The sequence below is a fragment of the Pseudopodoces humilis genome, chromosome 1 (genome assembly GCF_049639895.1).
Source record: "Pseudopodoces humilis isolate 2021_Gansu_Grassland_sample_001 chromosome 1, ASM4963989v1, whole genome shotgun sequence".
NCBI lineage: Eukaryota > Metazoa > Chordata > Aves > Passeriformes > Paridae > Pseudopodoces > Pseudopodoces humilis.
The window spans coordinates 58,578,319-58,602,412 of record NC_142200.1 but is presented as its reverse complement, the minus strand read 5'-3'; the positions used below and the strand labels follow the sequence as shown (position 1 = coordinate 58,602,412).

General features: G+C 35.4%; 1 protein-coding gene across 4 annotated transcripts in view; it reads right to left on the bottom strand.

Annotated features, from left to right (window-relative positions):
* Window positions 1-24,094, bottom strand: part of ZNF236 (zinc finger protein 236) — a 76,231-nt gene that overhangs the window by 36,006 nt on the left and 16,131 nt on the right. For 3 of the 4 annotated variants that reach the window (XM_005517311.3, XM_014256839.2, XM_014256853.2), the window contains exons 4-13: window positions 23,175-23,353; window positions 21,498-21,622; window positions 18,108-18,280; window positions 15,325-15,471; window positions 13,534-13,605; window positions 8,601-8,804; window positions 7,243-7,471; window positions 5,248-5,520; window positions 3,309-3,512; window positions 1,394-1,538 (exon numbers count right to left, since the gene is read on the bottom strand). In XM_005517311.3, the coding sequence (XP_005517368.2) occupies window positions 1,394-1,538; window positions 3,309-3,512; window positions 5,248-5,520; window positions 7,243-7,471; window positions 8,601-8,804; window positions 13,534-13,605; window positions 15,325-15,471; window positions 18,108-18,280; window positions 21,498-21,622; window positions 23,175-23,353 (1,751 nt within the window). The remainder of the gene's footprint in view (window positions 1-1,393; window positions 1,539-3,308; window positions 3,513-5,247; window positions 5,521-7,242; window positions 7,472-8,600; window positions 8,805-13,533; window positions 13,606-15,324; window positions 15,472-18,107; window positions 18,281-21,497; window positions 21,623-23,174; window positions 23,354-24,094) is intronic. The other variant, XM_014256840.2, reaches the window with a different exon arrangement.

The following is a 24,094-nucleotide window of genomic DNA, read 5'->3' as shown; positions in this document are numbered from 1 at the left end:
ACCTTCCTTGCTGTGCCTGGGGGATTATTTGACACAGTATTCACAGTCACTGCTCTACTGAAAATACCCCTACTACAAATTTACCTCTTTTTTCAGGAGGGGAACAAGCTTTGCAAGCAATGATCAGCACTACTCCATGAGGACACATTGCCCACAAAATTATCAAGCATAGCAATTTAATGATAGCAATGCCAATTTACAAAGAGCAAACACATAAAAAGAAAAAAGTTTCTAATTCCTCCACAAAACCTTAAAAAAAGCCATGATTCTCTCAGTACTCTGTTGAAAGATCAAAGAAAACACAGCAGCAGGTGATTGGTACCCACCCTGTATTTTTGAATTTTCGGTATAATCCAAAATTATTTTCATTTAAAGCAATTCATCTGGAATGTGTCTACAGACAACAGTGAGAAGCCTAGGTAGGATATTACAAAAGAAAAGATGGGATATTGTAAAGCTTCCCTTCCTTCTGTTAAAATGGCATATAAAACCCAAGAGCTATTTCAAGGCAGTCTGAGAACTTAAAAATACAGAACTTGATTTGTAAAGAGAGTGTGAGGAACTCACCACGGTCTGAGCTAAAGAGAGTGAGAAAGCAGTACAAAGCTTACATTGCAGAAAAAAAGCAGATTGCTACCTGCTTGTAAGGACTCTTCCCTTAGATTACTGTAATCATCTTTGGTGGGGTTTTTTCATATTTCTTCTTCTAATTATTTATAGTTTAAGTCAGAAAGCACTGTTTCATACCTTAACTAAATGTTAAATCTCATTGCCTAGAAAACCACAACTTGATCTAACTTTGAAGCTACTCTTTTAAAAATAAGATTGGATTAGTTACCTACCCTGGTGCTCCTACAACCTAAATTTTTCTATGACTCCATGACTTTGTGGTTCTAACAATCACTGACTACATGGAATTTGAACTGAGCTTCAAGCAATAAAATGATCCCCAACAATATTTACTTGACTACAATGTATGCTCAAATTCTTTTAGGTTTTCTATACAGAACAAAAGGCAAATTTCCTTCTCAAAAAATAGGAGTTACATACATACAAAGCAGGCAATCTGGAGTACACAATTACAAAATTACCATAAGAATTCACTAACAATGCTTGCTATTTTCTATACAGTTTTGGAAAAAAGAATACAACTGTCAGTAAACTAAACTGCACATTGAACACAACCACTTAATACTGCTAGAACTGCACATGGGCATGAGTTAGTCCAAAGCCTCCTCCAACTCTACAAGAAAAAAAAAAAAGTCAATTATCACTGGTTCAGTGTTTAAGAGATGGTAAAAAAAGGTCTTTTCAGTGAATACTATATAAATTTCATGCTTTTTCACAAATTTGTTATGGCATACATTTCCTTTCTCTGTTGTGATTATTTTACCTGATGTGTTGTTTAAGATGACAGGATTTTTTATAAGCTCGATGGCAATAATAGCATTTGTATGGTCTCTCTGCATTATTCACAAAATTACTGTTAAAATAGTTTTGGAAGACCTGGCTATTCCTCGGGATTGGCTGGATAAGACCTGCATATATAAACAAAAATAACAAAAGGAAAATTTGATTGGCAAAGTTATTCCAAAGATGCAGTAGTCTGAAGATCTAGAATTTGAAAAGAAACCATGACTTAACTTGTAGTATCCAAAAATATAAAGAAAATGTGGACGTTTTCAGCATTTACTTAAAATTATGCATACATCTATCTATCTAGCATTATAGTTATTATACTGTACATGGTATTTTAGTATTAAGTTTTTATCCACAGGTCCACCTCATTACAGTAGCAGCCTTGTCTAAAATAAGCGTGAACTTTAGAAAAATTGAGTTGTGAATTCATTGCTGATCCAGTAATACCTCCTTCTTCCCACCTCAACCTTTGCAAACAATATTTAATCAATGTATATCAGGTATTATCAGGTATACAACTTGACAAATATTTAATATGCCTTCTGTGAAAAGCATTGAAACAGGTATAGAACAATTTGCAGACTTTTTCACAGACTTTTAGAAAAATTAAGACTATTTTGGCAAGCAAAATATGTATCAACAGGAGTGCCACTCAAAGATTAACACTATTAGAAAGTAACATTACTAGGTTCTTGACACCTCTAAAAGAAATAGGATCATTTTTGAGGGGGAAGGAGTAAAAATGTGAAAATATTGTCAGAGGGTTGAAAAACCATTACACCTTCTAGATAAACCACAGAACTTATTTTTACATTGAACATTCTAATATCAGCAGAGTTCATGTTTTATCAGCAACCATAGGAAAAAATGTCTACAGTATTTCTTGTTAATGTTAATATTTTTCCAAACATTGGACTTCTACTGTGCAGACCTTAACTGTATTGAAGTGGAGCTTCTCTTCAAAATCAAGAAACGGCATTATACGTTTTTCTGGGGTTCATTCAAGAAAGGAGTACTGAGTGATCTGTCTGAAGCTGTCAGCTAAGTTTTGATTGAATCCCAAAAATTTAAGTTCCTTCTATCTGGTATCAAAATAACCCTTACTGTTGCTTTCAGTAACTCCTGGATCCAATGAAAGCAAAAGGACTTCTAAAGCACGATAATAACTTTATTGATATAAACTAAAGGTATCACCATAAAAATGCCTGCACAATAGGCAAGTCAGGGGTTAGCAGACTGTTCAATCAAACAACAAAGAGTAAACACCTCACCCACTAAATTCATCTCTACTGGACAACAACATACTGTTTTGCACAACTTCTTCCAAAAAGTGGTTTTACATAACCTTGTGACAATATTTATATAACAGAATTAAAATAACTGGATGAATTCTCCAAATCAGGTTCCAGAATTGAGCTGCCCTTGTTTTTTGAAATATGACCATTAATCATTACTACTAATTTAGTTGAGGTCATAATTATAAAAAATACTTTAAAATCATGTAACAGACTGATTCATTAATATCTGTAATCTTTATTACAAATTTTTATTGGAACATGATCATCTTAAGAAGACTCTAGGCAATGAACTGTCATCTCTTCTATACCAAGTCTAATAATATTCAAGTTAAACTCCTAATATAAAAATGCACATACTTTCTTACTGGTAAAGATTATACAATTTCACTGTAAATAAAAAATACTGTTCTTATTAATTCTAGTGCAAGCAAACTATAAAATACAGCACATTGCTGAAGTTTGTTTTTGCTAACTTATTTCAAGGTGCATCTTTACGAGTGAGCTCTGAATGCTTTTGTTTGATTAAAATGCAACCTTTATAGTCCACTGAAACCCAAATTTCAAGAGAGCATGGATTTACTTGCTCTTTACCTAAATCAGTTATGAGTATGGGCTCTTGCAAAGGAATGTCTGGTACTGGGCCACTTGACTTTCCCACTCGAACTTTTGCGGGTTTACGCTGATGTCGCAGCTTTCTTAGTTCCGTATGTTTAAAATGTGAAGTGATGTGAGTTTTCCGATGGCCCGATGTTCTAAACTTCTTATCACAGTGAGGACAAGCAAAAGGCCTAACACCTGCAAAAGATTTTTTAAAAAATAGCTTAAAATTTTATTTCTATCAACCTATAAATAACACTAGAATACTGATTCTCTTTCCTGGTGTATTTTTGGTTTTTTTTTCTTTCTCATGGTCTTTATTCCAACGCAGGTTTTCAAAACAGATCTATAAAACCCAATTGAAGTAAAAACTAATCTGCTGAACTGCTAATTAACTGAAACATTACTTGAAGTAAGTTCGCTATCAAGAAACTGGATGATACAAAAGTGACAGCAATTTTCAAGTGTTTCAGAAGCTCTCCTAAGAATTGCAATTCGCATGTTAAAGTTCTTCCAAAACAAACTTTTAAAAAACTGTGTGACAAAGGAATCAACAAACACACAGGATGTTTTATAACATGATACCAGGGAACAGGGATGTGACAGAGTCAAAAAGATTCTATATCTGTCTCTGAAAACATCAACTCTGTTTGATGACAGTAAAAAAAAGCATGCCAACAAAAGTATCAAAGACTCTTGTAATGCAATATCCAGTAGAAACATCTCCTTGGGAGAGATTTCCCAGATAACGTGTTAAGCTAGAGACAGGCAAAGCTGAACAACTTTCTGGTTTTGTTCAAGGGGAAATCTTGGACTTTAAAAGCTAGGAAATGTGACTGGGTATTATGAACATGGCTTTTATCAAGTTCAATCACAGGCAGAAAAAATGTAGAAGAATGAACCATTCTTCACAATGCAATAAATGAAACATTATCTGAAACTACAGAGCAGTTCCATAAACACTGGACTACCTGTTTTCCAAGCTACCTAGTGCTTCTGCCACTCTGAACTGATCTCAATGCTTGCATGAAGTAAGCCTGACTTCAAACTAACAGAAAAAATATACTGGTTTACAAGTTTACCAAAAAAAAAGTGGAAGACTTTCTGCAGATGAATCCAACACTGATATTTCATGGATAAAATACATCAAACTGTAAAACACATTGGATCCAAAATGCACCTATGCCAATAAATGATACTTTTGCAGAAGGTAATTACATAAACAGGAATTAAAGGGAAGAGCAGCACATTTATCTTGATGAAACTTTATTTACCTGTATGAACAAGGAAAGAACTTGGAAAACAATCAAGTAGCCTACCAAAAGCAGAAATTTCATTGTTCTTTATGGAAAGGATAGTTCAACCACATAAAAAGGTTTTGAAGACATCATATATTATGCAAACAAAGACCATATGATCAGAGGAGTTCTAGGATATTCAGTGTAAGATACTGAAAACGGGTTAGTTTGTGAAAACATGAAGCTACACTATAATGTAGAACATAAAATAGGAAGTAACCAGCCCTCAGTGTTACAGCGAAATTATCAAAAGTGTGGGGAGGGGGAGGGAAGATGCAAATATTAAAGGCAACTGGGGATAAATAAAATCAGAACTCAAACTGCAAGAGTATGACTCTTTAGAAGGCACAATTAAATACATTCAGAATAGTGGTATTAGAAAGGAACAACACCTGAATCATCATGAGAAAATTAAATGCCCATGTTTTTTGTAAGAGCCCAAAGTTTCAAAGCCATGAAACACTAGAAAGTTATGACAAAAAATTACACTCATCACATACAAAGCTAAAATGATACATTCTGTGAGAGATATTAACAATGACATGGCAGACATGTCTACAACTTACACATTTCAGTCTTCTCATTCAAGGTCCCACCCACATCATAGAATACACAAAGCCATTTCAAGGCCTTACCTGTATGCAGGCGAATGTGAACTTTTAAACTCCCTGAGGTGGAAAAGCTTTTCATACAAAATTGGCACTTGAAAGCTTTAATGCCAGTGTGTGTTTTTATGTGTGCTGTTAGAGTGCTCTTCACGGCAAAGGCGCGGAAGCACTGGGGACACTTGAATGGCTTCTCGTGGGTGTGAATGCGAATGTGGCGCACTAAATCACTTGGTTTTTTAAATTCTTTAGAGCAGTATGGACAAACATGCCACCTGATTCCATTTTCTTCACGTATAGAACCTAAAACAAGGAATATCAAAATGAATGCTTCTTAAAACTTCTAATAATTCTTGAAAAATCCCACTACATTGATGCTATTGTACAAAGCAACCAGACCACAAAAACACTTTGTGAAATAGATGCCATCGCAACACACTTCATAGAAGATTAATTCCGATTAATTCTACTTCACAAAAATGGTGATGGGCTGGAATGACAAAAAAAAAACAAAACCAACAGAATCCTGTTGAAATTCAAATAACACAATTTCTATGCCACTCAGAAATGTAGAATGCACCTGTTAATGTAATATAATATACCTATTAACTTATATATAACGTATCTAACACAAAATTATCCATCAACTGTAAATCCTCAACCATAACCACACCAAATTATTTTACGTACTTAACAATTCTCTAACTGGAGGACATACTTTGCTTGACCCTCTGTTTTGCAAATTTAGACTTCAGTTACATTTTGTAAGCTTGTAAAGGAAGAAAATCTGTACAAATCCTTCTGATGATTAACAATTTAAGGCCACTTTTTTTTCAAAAGTTGTTTTGTGATCCAAGAACCCTAAGGTCTGTCCTAAGGCAACAGGACATTTTTTCTCAGCAAAAAATGAAAGAAACCCCTTCTTTCATTTTCTCAAAAAATGAAAAAATGTATCCAAGTTTTTTATTCATACATGTTGTTCAATGTCAGATTGTTTGCTCATTTAAATCAGTTAACACACTGGGGTCATGTTGCTTTATCAAAAAACAAAAGTGGTTTTGTTTGACTGTACAGCAGTGACCTTTTATTTTTATCTGCAGTCACAGCTATAGAGTTGTTACTGTTAATCACAAGTAACAAAATAATTACTACCGGAGGAAAACTTTATTGGTAGTTTTTATCACAGCTATACTGAAGAAGACAAGTTTTTACTTTGGATCAATTTCTCCATCCCTTGCAAAAGAAAAAGCAACATCAATGTACCCATGAAGATACTACAGACGGAGATAAAATAATGCAGTCACATTATAGCACTGTATATACCAGGCTGGCCACTAAAGTATGAAGGCTTTACTTGGAACAAACAACTTCTAGCAACAATAAAGCTCAAGCAACCTTGAAACTGAAGTTGCATTTAAGCACACAGACTAAAAATGCATATACACAAGGCTTGCATATACACAACACAGTACAGAGACAGAAAAATAATACGTATTTATGGTGACAATATCAGATCAGTACTATGATTCCAGAGAAAGATGACATGAAGAATTATTCATAATGCCAGCCTTCATCCTTCCCTACATGGGATCAGTCAAGATCTGCAGTCCTGCCCTCATGCCTCTGTAAGGTCTCACTTTCAAAGAGGAAGAACAGACCTTGTAAGAACTCTTTACTCTGGGACACATAATGAAAACCCAGTCCTTGTCAGAGAAGGATGGTGGGAGAGAAAAATAGATTCACATACTTTTTTGTCCTTTTCCTATAACTCAAATGATTTAATCCAAAAGATTTAGAAGTATAATTCCACTTCATGCCATCCTGACATGCTTTTTCAGTGATATTTTTATAATGAAAATTATAAATACTATTAATCATACCTTACACTGTGTTTTAGGTAAAAACAAATACTGTTCATAACTAATCCACAACACATTTTGGGAAAACCCTTTATAAAGCCATAAACACATCCACAATTGCTACACTCTTTACAGCACAAGAAGTAGAAAGCAGTGGCAACATTACCAGGCAAAAATGGTGATTTTTTCTTAATGAACTTTTTTTCTTTTTTATCTAGTTTATCTGTACTATCTTGCTCCTTATCTTGTTCAGCACTACTACAATCAGCCTGATGATTTGAGAGGCTTGGAACATCTGGGTTCTGATCCTGGGCCCCAGCAGCTTTAGCCTGGCTGCAGTCAGTAGAATGTGCAGAGACAGGAATTGATGACAACCCGCTGTTCTCTAATGCTTGCTAAAGAAAGAACAAAAAAACATCTAGATTAAGGATGAAACATTTCACAGTTATTCCCAAATTTTTGCGAACAACTACTTAGAAGATACAATGCAAACATAATTGAAGGAATTAAATGTCTTATTCTCACAGAATTTCAGCTGCATTTCTAAACCCGCAAACACATTATTACACATTAATTGATTAATCAATTAATCAGCATTGATTTCTGATTGTCTGTGAAATTTTAGGTTGGATTTTCTGCATTTACACATTTGTCAGCAACTGCCTTTCAGGACACAACAAGATGGTTTTTTTCAATAGCTATCAGGATTAAAGTTATGTACCATGTTATTACTTTCTGCAATTCCTCTTCATATTCCAGACATTAGAGAATTCAGCACAGGTAACAGGGTGAACCTGCCCATAGCTGCATATGGGTGTTCATTTGGGTGTTCCAACCCCAAATTTAAGTGGTACTTAAAAGTCTAGAGATTAAAAGGTACCTTACAGGTTAGCAGGCTACAACTAACACTAAATGATATTGTTCTCTGCCCTGATCCATCCTGTTTGTGCCTTTATGCAGCACAGGCTGCAGAACAAGCACAGATAGTAATTCACCACTCTACATCTCTTCTGTTACACCGCTTCTCCTTCTGTCATTATCAAGGACAAAATACTGTAAGTTTTTTAAGAAAAACACTAGCTGACTTCAATAAAAAAATTATTGCACAAATGGGAACTATTCAGATAGCCCTTATTAATTAGAATAGGGTAATGGCAATGTATACCTTCTCATTTTTTAACCACATAAAAATAATTTTCCCCTCTTGAATGATATAATGTTTTAAGCAGTGTGTAACCTAAGGACACGCCACAAGCTGCTTCTGGGCAACAGGAAAAAAAGGCTTAAGGTATCAGTAAAAATATCCATGTACAAGGGTGTACACTTAAAAACATATAAAGATATATTAGTACAGTCCATACTCATTCAATAAATCTTTATAATTCTTTCTTGACTGATGGATTGTTTAGAAATCCATAAGGAATGCTCTAATTGAAAATATTGAGAACAAATTTCATTAAAATATAAGAAAGAATGAGAAAGGAACCACTGAAATGTAAAGGTCTTTTCACATAGAGCTCTTACCTGCAAAATATCTCTACTGATCCCCACTGCAATGTTGAGCTGTTGACCAGGTTGTTGAGGCTGGTTATTTTCTACAGGACCTGGTTCAGATAACTCAAGGAGCTGCTGAATGACATCAGTGACAGTCTGCTGGCCCTGATGAGCAGCAGCTGGAGACACCTGGTTTTCAGTCTGTTGAAGAAGTGGAGACCGAAAATGTGTGGCCTGAAATATACAGTGGTATGTTTGTCAAGGAAGATCAAAAGTATCTCTTGTGAACTCACCTGTCCAGCTCCCTTACCTGAAATGTCTGGTAACTGTCCACTACAAGGATAGCTACTTATACAAGACATAATGACTATATAGAGCCTCATTCAAAGTTTGCTTACTCCATTATACAGTTGCTTTTGTACATCCTTTTTTTTTCAGTTCTTCCCAAGCTTGAAATTGTAAGCTTACAGCTTGAATTAAATTTACTGTCAACTACTGAGCCTTCAACCAATTTAGAAAACACAGGCATGGATCAACTACAAAATTCCATGCATAAAGGCCATGAGAAAAGTAATTCCCAAAAGAAATAAACTGTCATGGCTATCTTTAGATTTCACATTTATCTCAAGCATGTCTCTTGTAAAAAACAACCTTCCATTACAGATTTTTTTTTTTAGTAATGTATCTATATTGCTGTATTGCTGTATCAAAACCTTTCAGAATAAACAACCAACTTTTCCCCTTCAATTTGGAACCTTTGAAACCACTTAGCTTTAGAGAAATCTCTTCATATTCTAAAAATTTAAATACACATCAGGCTCCATCAAAATACTAAAAAAATTTGAAGTGTAAAAATCTAATTTCTCAATCTTAAATTTGAAATTGTGTATCTCAGACTATCTTAGTAACAAATATGAAGGAAAAAAGTGATAAAGAGCCTTGGTATTCGTTTTAAAATCAGAAACAAAGACTCCTGTTTGCTTATAATTTATTTATAAACTTTCTTCTTATGACAAATAGACTGCTTAAGTATACCATTACTGAAACAACTACTTTCAATAATTTTTTTTACTGCAGAAAATAGAAATATGTATTTATACAATGGTTAGCACCATAGCTGGGTATCCTAGGACACACTGGTTAATTGCTTCTAATATTCACTTCTGTTCTCTAAAAAGAACCACTTCCAGGTGCATGTGCAACTACATAGAGACATAAAAGGCTATCTTCTTTCAGATTATTTTTAGCAAAGAATAATCTTAGGCTTAACATTTGTACTATTTCCTTCTCAATTGAAAACTTCCCTGAGATTTTCTTTATACTGACACTTTAGATAGTTAAGATGACAGTCACTGTAGTAAAGAAAGGATGGTTACAAAGAATTACATTAAAAAACATTAGTTTTAAATCATTAAATCCTGTGAATTTGATGCCTCTTAATGCCTTCTCATGAGATGATAAAAAATAAATCCTTATTTCTCTTGCATGCGAGAATATCACTTGTTACTTTGCTGATTTAACCATTAGTTCTATTTTTCACCTCACTAGTGAGACAGAGAAAGACTGTATCTCTTCAGATTCCAATTTAGCAGAGGTTCTATAAACATTTTAATATGGGCAACACACTGTATTGCAATGAGAATGGCATAAACAGGAACTGAAGGAAAGCAGTTTGCTGGAAAGTGTAACAACCCTTTATAGAGGTAATTTCTTTTGTGGAAACAGAATGTAGTGAAGCTTTTACGTAGAGCAGGATGCCTACACTAGAAGTGCATAAAATTCTCCCAGGCTTTAGCAAGAGAAAAATTAATTGTTAATGAAGAAACTTCTCAACGTCGTCTTTGATATGAAAATTACAGCATTACATATATTTAGCCTGCATATTATACAGCAGTTTATATACAGTCTCATAGTGGTTATCTTTTTTGAACAATAATGTACACACATGCACATATATGATGCTTGTTACCATTACTCTTAAGATATGTTAATTATAAAAAGTTTCAGAGGTCTCTTTCTAGATCTTATTTGAATATCCTATCTAATACATGGAAAATGAATTGCTTTTTTACTGTTTCATCATTCCACTGTTGTTCAACTGGAACAGTGGACCTTGTGACAGCCCTTGGTTTGTCTGATCTGCTGTGTAACAGAGACAGTGTGCCTGCTCTAAGTGAATTACTCCTTCAAGTCACAGTAACTGTAAAAAATTAGAGTAGTTCTTTAAATCAGGTAGTTTATTGTGGTTAACTTTTTCTGTTGACATCCCACATGGCTCCAAGAGTAAATCATCTTCACTAAAATTTCATACTTTATTTCCAAGTGTCAATTTGCCTAGCTTTGACCCTCAACCTTTTTTTCCTCTTCTCTATTAAGATGACAGACTTCTCCCTCTTCTTCAAAACAGAAGATGAAATCACGCCTAAGTATTTCATCTGATGGACAAGGCAGCTAATGCACCTTGAATCTCTTCACTAGTAAACACACTATAGTATTTTAAGGATTCTGATGGCTCTGATTCCTCCTGCATCATTGAATATAGTTCATGAATAGTGAACACTATAAACAGAAAACTGAAAACCCTAAAAATTGCCAAAATGCAATACAGACCATATACAACCCTGGATCTGGACAGACTTGGTCAACAGTTCAACTGTGTGAGGTTCAACAAGGCCAAGTGCCAGGTCCTGCCCTTGGGTCACAAAAATCCCAGGCAGTGCCACAGGCTGGGGGCAGAGTGGCTGGAAAGCTGACTGGCAGTTTCAGTTTTGAATTCTGGGTGGAGAAGGCAAAGGGATCCATCGCTCCCAACTCATACCTCTCACTACAAAATACCTGGCACTCTTCATCACATTACCACAGAATATTTTGGAAGGGACCCATCAGGATCATTGAGTCCAACTCCTGGCCCTGTGCAGAACACCCCAAGAGTCACGCCATATGTTTGAGACCACTGCCCAAATGCTTCTTGAACTCCGTCAGTTTTGGTGCTATGATCACTTCCCTGGGGAGCCTGTTCCAGTGCACAACCACACTCTGGGCGAAGAACCTTTTCCTGATATCCTGCCTAAAGATGCCCTGCCAAAACTTCACGCCATTTCTTCAGGTTCTGTCCCTGGTCACCACAGAGATCAGTGTCTGTCTCTTTTCTTCCCCTCAAGAAGAAGCTGTAACTGCAATGAGGTCTAAGTCTTCTCCAGGCTGAACAGACCAAGTCCCTATCCCTATTTGTGAGGTGACCATCCTCATCCTATAATGGGCCAAATGTTATTTTTACACTGCCTATTGCCATTAATACATTTGAAAAAACAAATCTTTATTGTCCCCCATGGTTCTGGCAAGCTTCAACTGCTGCTGAGCCTTGGCCACATGAATTTTCTCCCTACAGCAACAAGTAGTATTTCTGTACTCTTCCTGCCTCATCTGACCTTGCTTCAACAGGGCACACACCTTTGTTTCCTGCCTAATGTCCAAGAGACGTAAGTTCTGTTCACCCAGTGTGGCTTTCTGCCTCGCCTGCTTGACTCTTGACATTTGTGAATTGCCTGCTCCTGTGCCCTTAGAAGTTGATACTTAAAAAGAGACCAGCACTGATATTCCCCAGCACGTCTGAAAACATTATCCTAGGGTTCCTTCTTTACTAGTTCCCTGAGCAGCCTGAAGTCTTCTCTCCTCATGTCCAGAGCTTAGGTTTTACTGGCACTTTTCCTCCTGTCAACAGAGATTTTAAGCTCTATCACTTCATGGTCACTGTGGCCAAGATGACTGCCAATCTCCATTTTGCTTATGAGATCCTCTCTGCTGACAAGCAGTAGATCAAGGAGGGCATCTTTCTGAGTCTGCTCCTTTAAGACCTATTCCATAAAGTTGTCATGCAGGTTTTTAACAATCTTCTGGTCCAGGTTGTATCAGCTGTGCAATTCTCCCAGGTAATTTCTGGCAAGCTGAAGCCCCCCATAAGGGCAAGGGCAGTTGACTCAGTGTCCCTTAGTTCCTCAAAGGATAATTCATCAATGTCATCATCCTGCCTGGAAGATCTACAGCACACCCCCACAACGATCTCTGCATTATTTGTTTGCCCCTTGATTCTTACCCAGGCACTCAACTATTCCATTGCCAACTGCAAGCTCCAAACATTCTAACCCTTCTATTACACACATTCAGTGCCATCCCTCTACCTCTTCTGCCCTGCCTACAGTGGATGGGCTGTTTATGGTGACTTTAAAGCAATACTCCCACATTTCCCAGTTCTTGGTCTTATGGATTTGAGTACAAGGGAAAATAATCAGTAGCTGAAGTTGGGTAGGGAGACTGTAAGTTAGACAGTCCGTCCCTAAGGTACCATGCTGCAAACTATAGCTGACAAAGACAATGCTGTATAGCTGCAACAAAATCTGCCAGAATTCTCAGGGTGACTGGCACACACAGACCTTCCTGTACACCACAACTGCTTGCTATGGAGCTGCAGAAAGTCAGCCCTGCATCATCCCTCCCCAGCTCCACGGCTCCTCCTGAGCCCCACAGCTCCTCTGCTGCCTAAATTCCAACCAAGTCAACCCATATGAACACAGCTCTTTCCTTCTCCAAACAAAACATGGTAATGCCTACAAAATAAAGGCAGAGGGGTAGGGCTATTGAGAATTTTTAAGAATCCTTACTCTCTGGTCTTTTTATACAGAAAAGTATTTACCTACATTTTGAAGAGCTGTTGAAGAGACTTACATGTAAAATCATGAGTGTGTAAAACAAATGAGGCAATATAATCCATTCAAGACCTGTTCCACCTCCAAATAACCAGCTGCATTCACCAAGGAGTTTCCCTTCACATATCAGCTGATTCAACTCATCACAAAGTATCACAGCATACCCCTTTTCACCAGTTAAATAAAAATTTACAAATTTATGTACAGTTTCTCTCACTTATAGTCTTGACACAAAAATGTGACAAAAATTTCACACTTACATTCTTCCATTTGTTATCAACAGGTTGCAAAAGATTAGTAGGGGATGTTGTTAAAGGCTGGGTGACAGAGTCCTAAAAAGAAATCAAAATATTTTAAATCTTTATCAAAAAGAAGAAAATCATGGCTGATACAATGCAGAAACATAGCACAGAAAAATCAGACTATGTGAAAGAAACAGAAGTACACAAAATCATCTTAGCTATAAATACTAATGCAGCAAATGACAGCAAAATGACAGCCTTACAGCCACTATAATTCAGAAAATATTCTCATGTATCACACAAGAGTACATTCTTTGGTAGCACAGCACTTCAGGAAACTTCAGCTTTTGGAATGTGTACTTAATAAGAACATAATCTTATCCCCAGGTATGTACCAAGGGATGACAGAGACTGATGGGAAACTTCAAAATAGAACTATTGTACTGGAGATTTGTTGTTAAAGCAGCTCTGCAAATTTTCAGCAGAATGAAGGAAAGTTCTGATTTAAGAATGCTTATGCTAATCTAATAATGTACTAAGTTTCTAAATCAATAGAAAAAATAGGAATAATTAAATATATGCAGATTCAGATATAAAATTACAAATAAAAACCATAATCCCCTCTAATATGCAATTGACATGTCATTTTTTATCTCTGCTGTTCCTTGCTAAACTTTTTTGCATCAATTTTTAGAAAGAATCCTTTTCTCCCTTCTCTCTCTTTGTTTATAGTATTGTATGGCATTTTTTGCAATTCCTCTCTCTCATGCAAGCAGCAAAGTATTCATGCAAGCAGAGATAATACTACACTGCTGTAATACCAACATGCTAAACAAATCCAAAATACTTAATCAAACCAAAAAATTTAAAACAGAGCTGGCCAGGGAAAAAAAAAATGAGGTAGTATGAAGGAACTCTTTTCCATCCTGCTTTTAAGATTAGGCTTGAGAATGTAGAAATGAAAAAAAGCTGTAGAGAATATATGTACTTGCAAACAAATAAGACACATTAGTCTTTCTTTATATGAATTAACATGGAGAAACAAATAGCATCAGCCCTATAAAACAACTTCAGAAAATGTAAAAGAAAAGCCTTTCCAAACAACATTAGTAGAAAGTTATTTCAAGAAGACACGGCTGCAGAATGAAGTTCATACTTCAAATTTTAACCCTCCTTTTAATCAAAGAAAAAAAGAAGAGAACCATGATAAATGAAATATTCACTGGCTCAAAAATACTGTAGTCCTATGAAGCCAGAGACATTTTCTGAATTTTAGCTCTTTTTTATTATCTTGGTAAAGAAAGAAAAACATTCACTGCTTCCAGTAAAGCTATGTTTTTGCCTTTATAATCTTGCTAATAAGAAGCTAACATTTAAAAAAGTTATCAGATATACACAGAAGAACCCACTATGTGTTTATACCGACTAGAATCATACAAACAATTTTTGAAAATGAGTTGAAATTAATACATTATTTCAATAGTTCTAAGACTTCCCCATAACTTTTATTTTATCAGAAGAGGCTAACAATTTTTAAGAAGAAGAATTATACTTAGCTGCAGAATTAAACTTTTATATTTTCAACCAAACCCTTAAATTGTAAATACTTTTTTGCATATAGTTGGCCAATTTACATTTTCCCAATATTTAATCCTGGAAATTTATACCAAAAATCACACAAAACTTGAAAAAGACAAAAGACAGCTACAGATCCAGTAGTTCTAACCTATCTGAAGAATTACTGGAATTAAGATATAGACCTAAGTAAACTCTCAAAGGCATTTTCACAATATACCAAGCAAAGCTTACCGCTGTAACATGAGATACATCTGTTGAAGCACTTGCAGAATTCTGTGGACCACCCATGTGCATCTTGCTGATATGTGTATTTAAACTACCCAAGCTTTTGAAGACACAGCTACATTCTGTACAGTTGTATGTAGGGCCATTCTTCACCTTTAAAAAAATAATAAAGTAAATTTTCCCTACATCTACCAAATATTGTTTTTCATTATTTTTCTATAGAACAAGTACACTACTGGATTATGAAAGCTAAAATGGTTTATTTCTTCAAATTACCAATATGCAGTTATGGAATTAGGCTGGTACCTCTTGGATATAAATGAACTATAATCTATGTACATGACTACAGCTGCTTACTACCACTTCTCAACATTGTGAAGCACCAGACAGCAAAACAAATGTTGTGCAGCAAACGAGGCCTCAGACTTTTCTCTCTTTACCATCTCCTACCATTCCACACTTAAAAGCAAAACTGAAATGCAACTCGATCAATTAAGATGTGCCTGAAGATGAAGCATCATACATAATACAAATGGAAGTTTGGAAGTATGAGATAAGAAAAATGCAGACAAAAACCAACGTCGTGAAGGGCACGGAAGTTTAATGTCTGGTTTGAACTGAATTTGAACACAGAATGAGAAAGTGATCAGCAGCCACTTGTTTGAGACTTTCAGACCAATGGGTTAAGGTAATTAAAGCAGTTAAATTTGCAGCTTCCATCCATCCTCACCTTCCCTCTTCAGTCCACACAGCAATAACATCCAGTACTTGCAATGTGCAGGGAGCAACAAGGTATTCAAAAGAAAACACATTGCTGTACTTGCAATACAATATTGGTATTTCATATTTTGTGACATTAAGCTAACAACAAGACTTTCAAAAAGAGGTATTAAGTAATAAAATATGCTACAACTAAACAGTGCTTTAGGAAGTGAGAATCAACTTCCAATTCACTATTCATTGCAATAGCAGCTTCAATGTTATTTTGTAACTGTCTCAGAATAAAACAAAGAATTCACAGAGTTCCATGCAGGCTTGAAAAAAAAACCCAGCAACAGCAAGAAAAGAAAAAAAAAAATCAATAGATTATCCAAAGCAGTAACTCAAATTCAGGCTCAGGACTCCAAAACACAGCATAGGATGTGATCAAGAGGTAGCATTTATTTAAAGTACCTTATCCCACAGCTTGTTTCTTTCTTACACAAAAACAGAATAACAGAGAAAAAGGTGAAAAATATTTTTTACTTCACCCCTAAGTAATACTGAAAAAAAAGTAAATTTAAACTATTAAATCAATGTTGGTGCACTTTTTTATGTAGCAAAAGCTATCACATATAGACAGCTGTTAATCTTGAGGATGACTAGTCACACCAGGGAATCACAGAATCAATTAGGTTGGAAAACACCTCTGAGGTCCTCAAGTCCAACCCATGATCAAACACCACTATGTCAATTATATCACGGCACTGAGTGCCAAGTACAATCTTAAATAAATCTCCAGGGACAGTGACTCCACCACTTCCCTGGGCAGTCCATTCTAATGTCTCATCACCCATTCATGAAGGAATTCCTCCTCATGTCCAGCCTAAACCTCCCCTGGCACAGCTTCACTGTGTCCTTTTGTCCTGTCACTGGCTGGTTGGGAGAAGAGGCTGACCCCCACCTGGCCACAGCCTCCCTCCAGGGAGTTGTAGAGAGTGATAAGGTCCCCCCTGAGCCTCCTCTTCTCCAGGCTAAACATCCCCAGCTCCCGCAGCCACTCCTCACAGAACTTGTGCTCCTCACCAGCTTCACTGCCATTCTCTGGACACACTCCAGGACCTCAATGTCCTTCCTGAACTGAGTGGCCCAAGCTGGACACAGTACTTGAAGTTAAATGACTTAACATAATTAAGCGTATCACAAATATTAAGACATATCCATATAATAAAGCACATCCTAAAAGTAAGAAACATACTAAAAGGATCCTTAGTAATATCTACCATTGTAACACAAAAATGGAAAAGGAGATTGCAAATCTCAGAGATAGGGGAAGAGTGAGAACAAAGATGATACTGTGCACACAGGAAAACAAAGCAGCAAAAAGCATTACCTCTATCACTTCATAATTTCCAAACCAAAACTACATCTCTTTGTATGGGTATTTCCAACCACAAATCATTAAAAGTCTGCAAATTACTGAACACAGTTGCATAGCTCACATTGCTAAGAAGACTGTATTACTTTATCACAGCAGTATCTTTTGAGACTTAAAAACTGTCTGTCAAAAAGAGGAAAAAAAGCAGACATAAAGAAGTCTGAAACATTTTGTTTTAATCTTATTCTGAAATTTTCTTCCACTTGTAACCAAAAAACCTCTGCTTTTTTGCAGGCTGCAAGACATATACTTCAAAGACAAATGACAAGTATGTTCTGCAATATAATTAGTGAAGTGAGCTGCTGCTTGGCCTTGAAATTTGTCACCATTTTCTGCTTGGCTGCTTTTGGCTTATTTTCATGTGATTCTAGCCCTTGTTCTCCCAAGACTGACGTAGGTACGTTTTTGCACACCTAACCCCACTATTTATTAATCTATCCACGTACTAAAAAGACACTGGCAAATGAAGGTTTTGCTACTTCTCCTAAGTATACATTTATTCAGACCAAGCTAAGGAATGCTCACAGGCAAAAGCAGCAAACCAGAATCTACACTACAGCAGTAAATCGCTACTGGCTGGAGCACATAGGAATAGCAAAACTGAGTTAAGATGCATGTTAGTACCCAGGACTCGATGAATAATTGCATTTACCTCAGAGTGAACTCGCTGTATGTGTGACTGCAGGTTGCCTTTCTGGGAAAAGGCAGCGGGACAAAAGGCACAGGCATGGGGCTTCTCCCCCGTGTGCTTGATCATGTGGGTCTGCAGAGCCCCCTTCTGGTTAAAGGCCTTCCCACACTCGCTGCACTTGAAAGGTCTTTCACCTGCAAGGAAACAGCAGCAGGAGGAGGAAGAGTAAGGATATTTAAGTAATTGTCAGCAGTTTCCTGTATCTAAATGAAAAATTGTACTCAATAAAATAAAATACACATGTTATTATATATGTTATTGGGAGATTTTGACAATAAAATTGTTTGCCTCGACCACCAACCTCAGCACCTACTCTTGACGAAAATGTAGCCCTGTGAAAGTTTTGTGACTTAGCTGATGATTATCAGTTTAAATCGGTAAAATAAAGGAAATCTAGATGAAGCAATTATTTAAAACAGCTTCCCTCAACTTGTGGTTTGAAAGATCTCAGCTGCTATGCAAAATCATTGGAGCAAAAAAAAACAAAGGGAAAAAGAAAAAAGAAACCCACATATGTTTTACACCAACCCATGTTTTAAAACAAATGCAAATACCTTCACAGAAACAACAGGCCCAGAGGGTAAATGGACAGTAATAAATAACTAACAGTCAAAAATTTAACCTTTTATCTGGTTTTAAATCAGAAAGTCTTACAGCAACACTGCAAAAGACGGTATATGGTTCCCACTCCCCAATAAATTTTACGAGCCATTCATTCTTTGCAACCACCTACTGAAAATATGCAATGAAATGTTTTAGACAGTTCTGCCCAGAAAATAATTTAAAAAAACATTCCTATTGACTATTTAAAAGAAAACTAGCCAATATTGTTACAGAAATGCTGTCATGATTTCCCAATTTTGGTGCCCTCAGTGCTGTGTATAATTGAACTTTTTGTATGTTACCAGATAAGCATTAAAAACCCCACAGAAACTTTAAGTTACAGAACATAAGAGGACTGCATAAACAGATTACAAAGCTACATAAACATACTAATAATAAATTTTAGTTTCTTACAACCATGTGTCCTAATTAACTCCGGGAACTTAACACCAGGAACTCCACTGTGAATTTAAGTACTACTCTTTTTTTCTTTTAGTGAAATAGTTCAGCTGTGGTAACTCTAGGACCTTGAAAATATTTAGCACCTTGCCTCTGCACATTTCCATAGCCAAGACCAGTATAAGCACGCAGTATGTTGTCTGCTACACCAGTAAGTACCACCATGTGCACATTAAATCAGTTTTAATAAATATTTTATATGATTTCTAATTTTATAGCTGTAATTACATCTACTTTAAGCTTATTAATTCTTAATTAAATTCACATTATCAGAAATAAAAGCAGTTTTTCTGAAATTGATTACAAGCATATAACTCTATGAAGGAATGTATATCTTGTTCTGCTGCTTAGGGGTTTTGAAGGTGCTTTAAAGATTGCAGGTTTTAACTGTATATTTTTTTAAAGAGATTAAAACAAAGAACACTGATTCACATCTGGAAATACAAAATTCCTATTAGGCTTTCATAGGCAAAAAGCTTAATTTCCAGTAAGAGCTTCTGGTGGACACATGGAAGGATTGCTTCAGGTTAAGTTTGCCTATGTAAGTAAATCTCACTATAAAAACGAAATCTTAATTCTATTGTGGAAATATGAAATTTCTGTATTTCTCAAGTATAACTTAATCAAATACAGATTTGAGAGGGGGGGACAAGGGGTTCATTACCCATATATTAATGTGAGAATTGCAGTCGCTGAGACTTTATTTTTTCCCAGAAGGGTGCAAGTGCTTGAAATGATTAGCTAGAACACAAAAAGTACTGCAATTAAGAGGCCAACGTAATGCTGCACATTGTGCACAGACCTGCTATTTTAACATGTAAAGGCTTGGACATTCTATATTCCTTGAAGCAGAGCTGTTTTCTACATATTTACAGTACCTCACGCAGCTGAAAGCCAGACAGATTGTCTGCAGATTTAGAGTACTAACATACTTCACAAATTAACTGAGTATTTGCAAGCTACTTAGAAGTTAAAATGACCTCCTATCATGTGCAGATTGGGACTGCATTTTCTGTCTCTGGTTTCCCAATAGATAAATGTCTTTTAGTTTAAAAAAAAAAATGCCCTTGAACTTTTTGAAGCTTTAAAAAAGCATCCTCAACCAATTATAATCTTGTTTAATTCTGACTAGAATAAACTAACAAATTAAATGGAACCAAGAATCTAAAATACTGAAGTTAATATTCACTGACCTTTTTTTGATATTATTTTCAAGTAATTGTTTTAAAGGAGGTACAAGGGTGACCTCTTGTGTTACTTTTCTATAACTAAATCTGTAAAACTTCAAAAGATTCTTAAGAAAGTGTCACACAATGGTCTTTTTATTTCTTAGTAAACAAGGCCATTCTTGTAAATGGCAACTCATCACATCACTGTCTGAACAGAGATATTACACTGACTGATGTTACAAACAGAACTGCACACTTACATAAATGAATACGTGAATTAGCTAAAAACTAGACAAATGGCAGTTTATTCAGTATGTATGAAAAATACATATTGAACATCACTGGAACATCTTCAATGAAGACTTTGTTTAAAGCCAAACTCCTGCTATAATATGTATAACTGGTTAAAACATAAGACCTATTCCTTTGTAGCCATCTGTACACTTCAGAAGTTTTGTATTATTTTATGCTTGGTATTTTTCAATTATTTCAATTGCTTATGGTTTAAACATGCACATATTTATAACAGAAATGTAGCAAAAACCATTTCCTATTCATTCTGCAAATTTGAACAGCCACCTGCACTTGTTCAATTATTAAAATTACAACCTAGGCTTATCACCTCAGAATATCACTTTGCAAGTTGAAATAAATCAATTTTTAAAAAATGCAAGAGCACTACTTTATTAGTATCAATAATTCTCATGCACTTTTGCTCTTTTTGCAATTGCAAATTTTAGAACCCACTCTCTAGAGTACATAAGATCCATTTTAAAGTAGATGACTGGCCCTTATCTAGGGATTCTGATTTTAGGGCCCACTGAAACTCTAAATACCAAAACTGATATTTTCATTTGTAACGAATGAAATCTATACAGTTTTTCAATTTTTTTAGCTGTTTCTAATCATATAAATCTGGAAATTATAAAAGCATATAAATTTCCTAAGCAAATGAATTACATAAAGTTTATTTTGAACTAACAGGTAGTTGCATCTAATGAACCAAACGTATTAATAATATTTCAGGTCCCAACAGGAAGAAGACATTTACAGCGTTTCAGAGGTTAATTGATTTTTGTAAAACAAAAACAAGTTAAAACAAGTATTTCCATTGCCATACCTGTGTGTATTCTGACATGGCGTGTTAACTGACTAGGTTTCTGGAACGTCTTTCCACAGTGAGGACAGGAATAGGTAAACCCACTTCTATCAATATTTCTGTTGTAAGATCTGGTATTTGATACCCTGTGATTGAAAAAAAAAAAACAAAGTATTAATATGAAATGTTATTTTGAAGAAGCTTCTTTTACCGCATCATTTTTAACATAGTATTAACTTGATGTATCAAGTTAACATAACATAGTATCAGCTGCAACAGTGAAAACCCAAATTCCATAATGATACTGAAAGAACAAGGCAAACAGTTATTTTCTCAGTACCTACAAGCACCAAGAATTTTAGTTGCTTCTGCAGTAAAAATCTGATAGATCTCAGAGGCTCTCTTCAGACATTTTCAGGGTAAATTCTGCCAGAAGTATACAGTGAATTCACAAACACTTGGGTTGTGTTTTGGTTGGGAACTTTCAACTTTGTGCAACTTTTACTTCTTTTGCCTGAACATAGCCAAGTCCTTCATTCTGAACTAGAATACACAAATCTCATAAAATGGAATACAAATGCACTTGCTGAAGTCTGGTAAGAGCAAGTTAAGAATTTAACAACACAAATATTCACCATTGGCCCTCAAATACAAATCACACTCTCCACAGAATCACACAAAGAGAGAATACAAATTCCCAAAATTCATTTTGCTACAAATCAAACCAACTAGTTTATTCATCCTAACATCTCTACACAGGAGTTGTGCACAAGAAGAATGGCTTTAGTAGGTAATACATTTATATAACCCAAAGAAACCTAACTTGATACTTCAAACCTTAAAATTTCTGTTTGCAGATTAAAATTTAGAGCACTTGTTTAAACCTCCTGCAACACAACTATTAACATCTTAGAACCTGTATTAACTTTTCATAAAAAGAATTGGAAATAGACAGGGCTTATTGTTTTTAAATATGTAATTTTCCTTATCTGTTTTTTTATAGAAATAGTGAAAATTAAAAGAGATATCACCAGTCACTTTAGGCTTTATTAAGATATAAAGTAAACCAAGAGAAGATTTTCTTCCTTCTAACTTAAAATAATTCTTACCTTCCTAAAAGTAAACTAGAGAGCTGAAAGAAAGGAAAGAACAAATATTCACCAAAAATAAGAACAGCATTTACCAGGCCTCTTTATTCCCCCCTTCATTTTGTGCTTTTTCAGATTTACAAGAAACTCATGGGAGGCTGTAATGAGGACCTCTTGGGAAAGATGATCAAACTGCAAAGAACAAGTTACATCTTTGCAGAATGAAAACATTAAAACTTTAGTCATTATAATAAATGCCATGTAAAATTAATATACATTTGCTTCAATATACTGCTATTAGTGCTTAAAATCATAAACACTTTACATCAGAGAAACAACCCATGCTCACAAACAGCTAGTATATGAACTATGCTCAGTATGTGTGCCTAAATATAAAAACAGGGGGGAAAAAAAAAAAAAGGCCTCCAAAAATAACCACTAGTTAAGCGAGGTTTTAAAAAGCAAGTGTCGTTTTAGAGCAGCATACCAAAGAAAAGAAATTATCTGCATAAATCATGGTACTTTGCTGACTGGAATTACTACTCCTGCTTTTCCCAGCTACCACCATAAAAGTAACATCTGCTCATTTTGTTATAATCATGATTGTCACCTTATTTTATAGTGAGTTTTCATGTGCTCCTTTAGCTGTGAGGAAGTTTCAAATTCTTTTTTACAAGACTTGCAGCTGTGAATCCTACTGCCTGCCAGTTCCTGACGATGTTCTTCCATGTGTATGGACAGCTGACTCTGTAAAGTGAATTCATCCCCACACTCTGAACAGATAAGATTCTGAAAGAGATAATAGAGACTGATTTTTCAAAACAGCAGTGCACAAGCTTTGCTCAAGTAGATTAACTTATCCTTCTATGGACATTGGCAGCTGGAAGCAAGCAGCAAGAGAAGTATACAAGCAAGAAAAATGTATGAGCCCTGTGATATAAATCATTTACAATAATCACTGCAAGATAATATTAATATTTATATTTTAAGAAACTCCACTAGAACTGAGTTCTGAAAAACTTCATATAGAAGCAGAAACAAGCAGTTCGGTACCATCCTCACCACTCCTTATTTCCTTGGTGGGCTGGTTCAAGACACACACAGAAGCTCACCTCAGTGCCATTACACAGTGGTCTACAGAAACATCTGTAAAAAATAATTACTTTCTAAAACAAAAGCATTGGATTCATACTTTTGCAGATTAAATTTATATTGATTGTCACTTTTAAACAGTAATCTCACCACAGTCAGCACTGACTTCTTAAGCTTTCTCAACAGTAAAGACGACATAAATAAAGGACACGATGTTTTTAAGAGGTACCTCTTCAACCCATTAACTTTAAAAGTGTTAAACACACCATTTTCCAGTTATATTAGTATTCCATGTCATTTAGAACAGAAATTATATTTCTAATGTTTAATGCAAAAGTGTTGCCATTTCTCTGAAACTCAGAGTAAGAATCAAACTCAAATATTGTTTCTGTGAAAATTAAAAGCTCTGCATTTATTTGACTTCATTTTGCCTTTTGA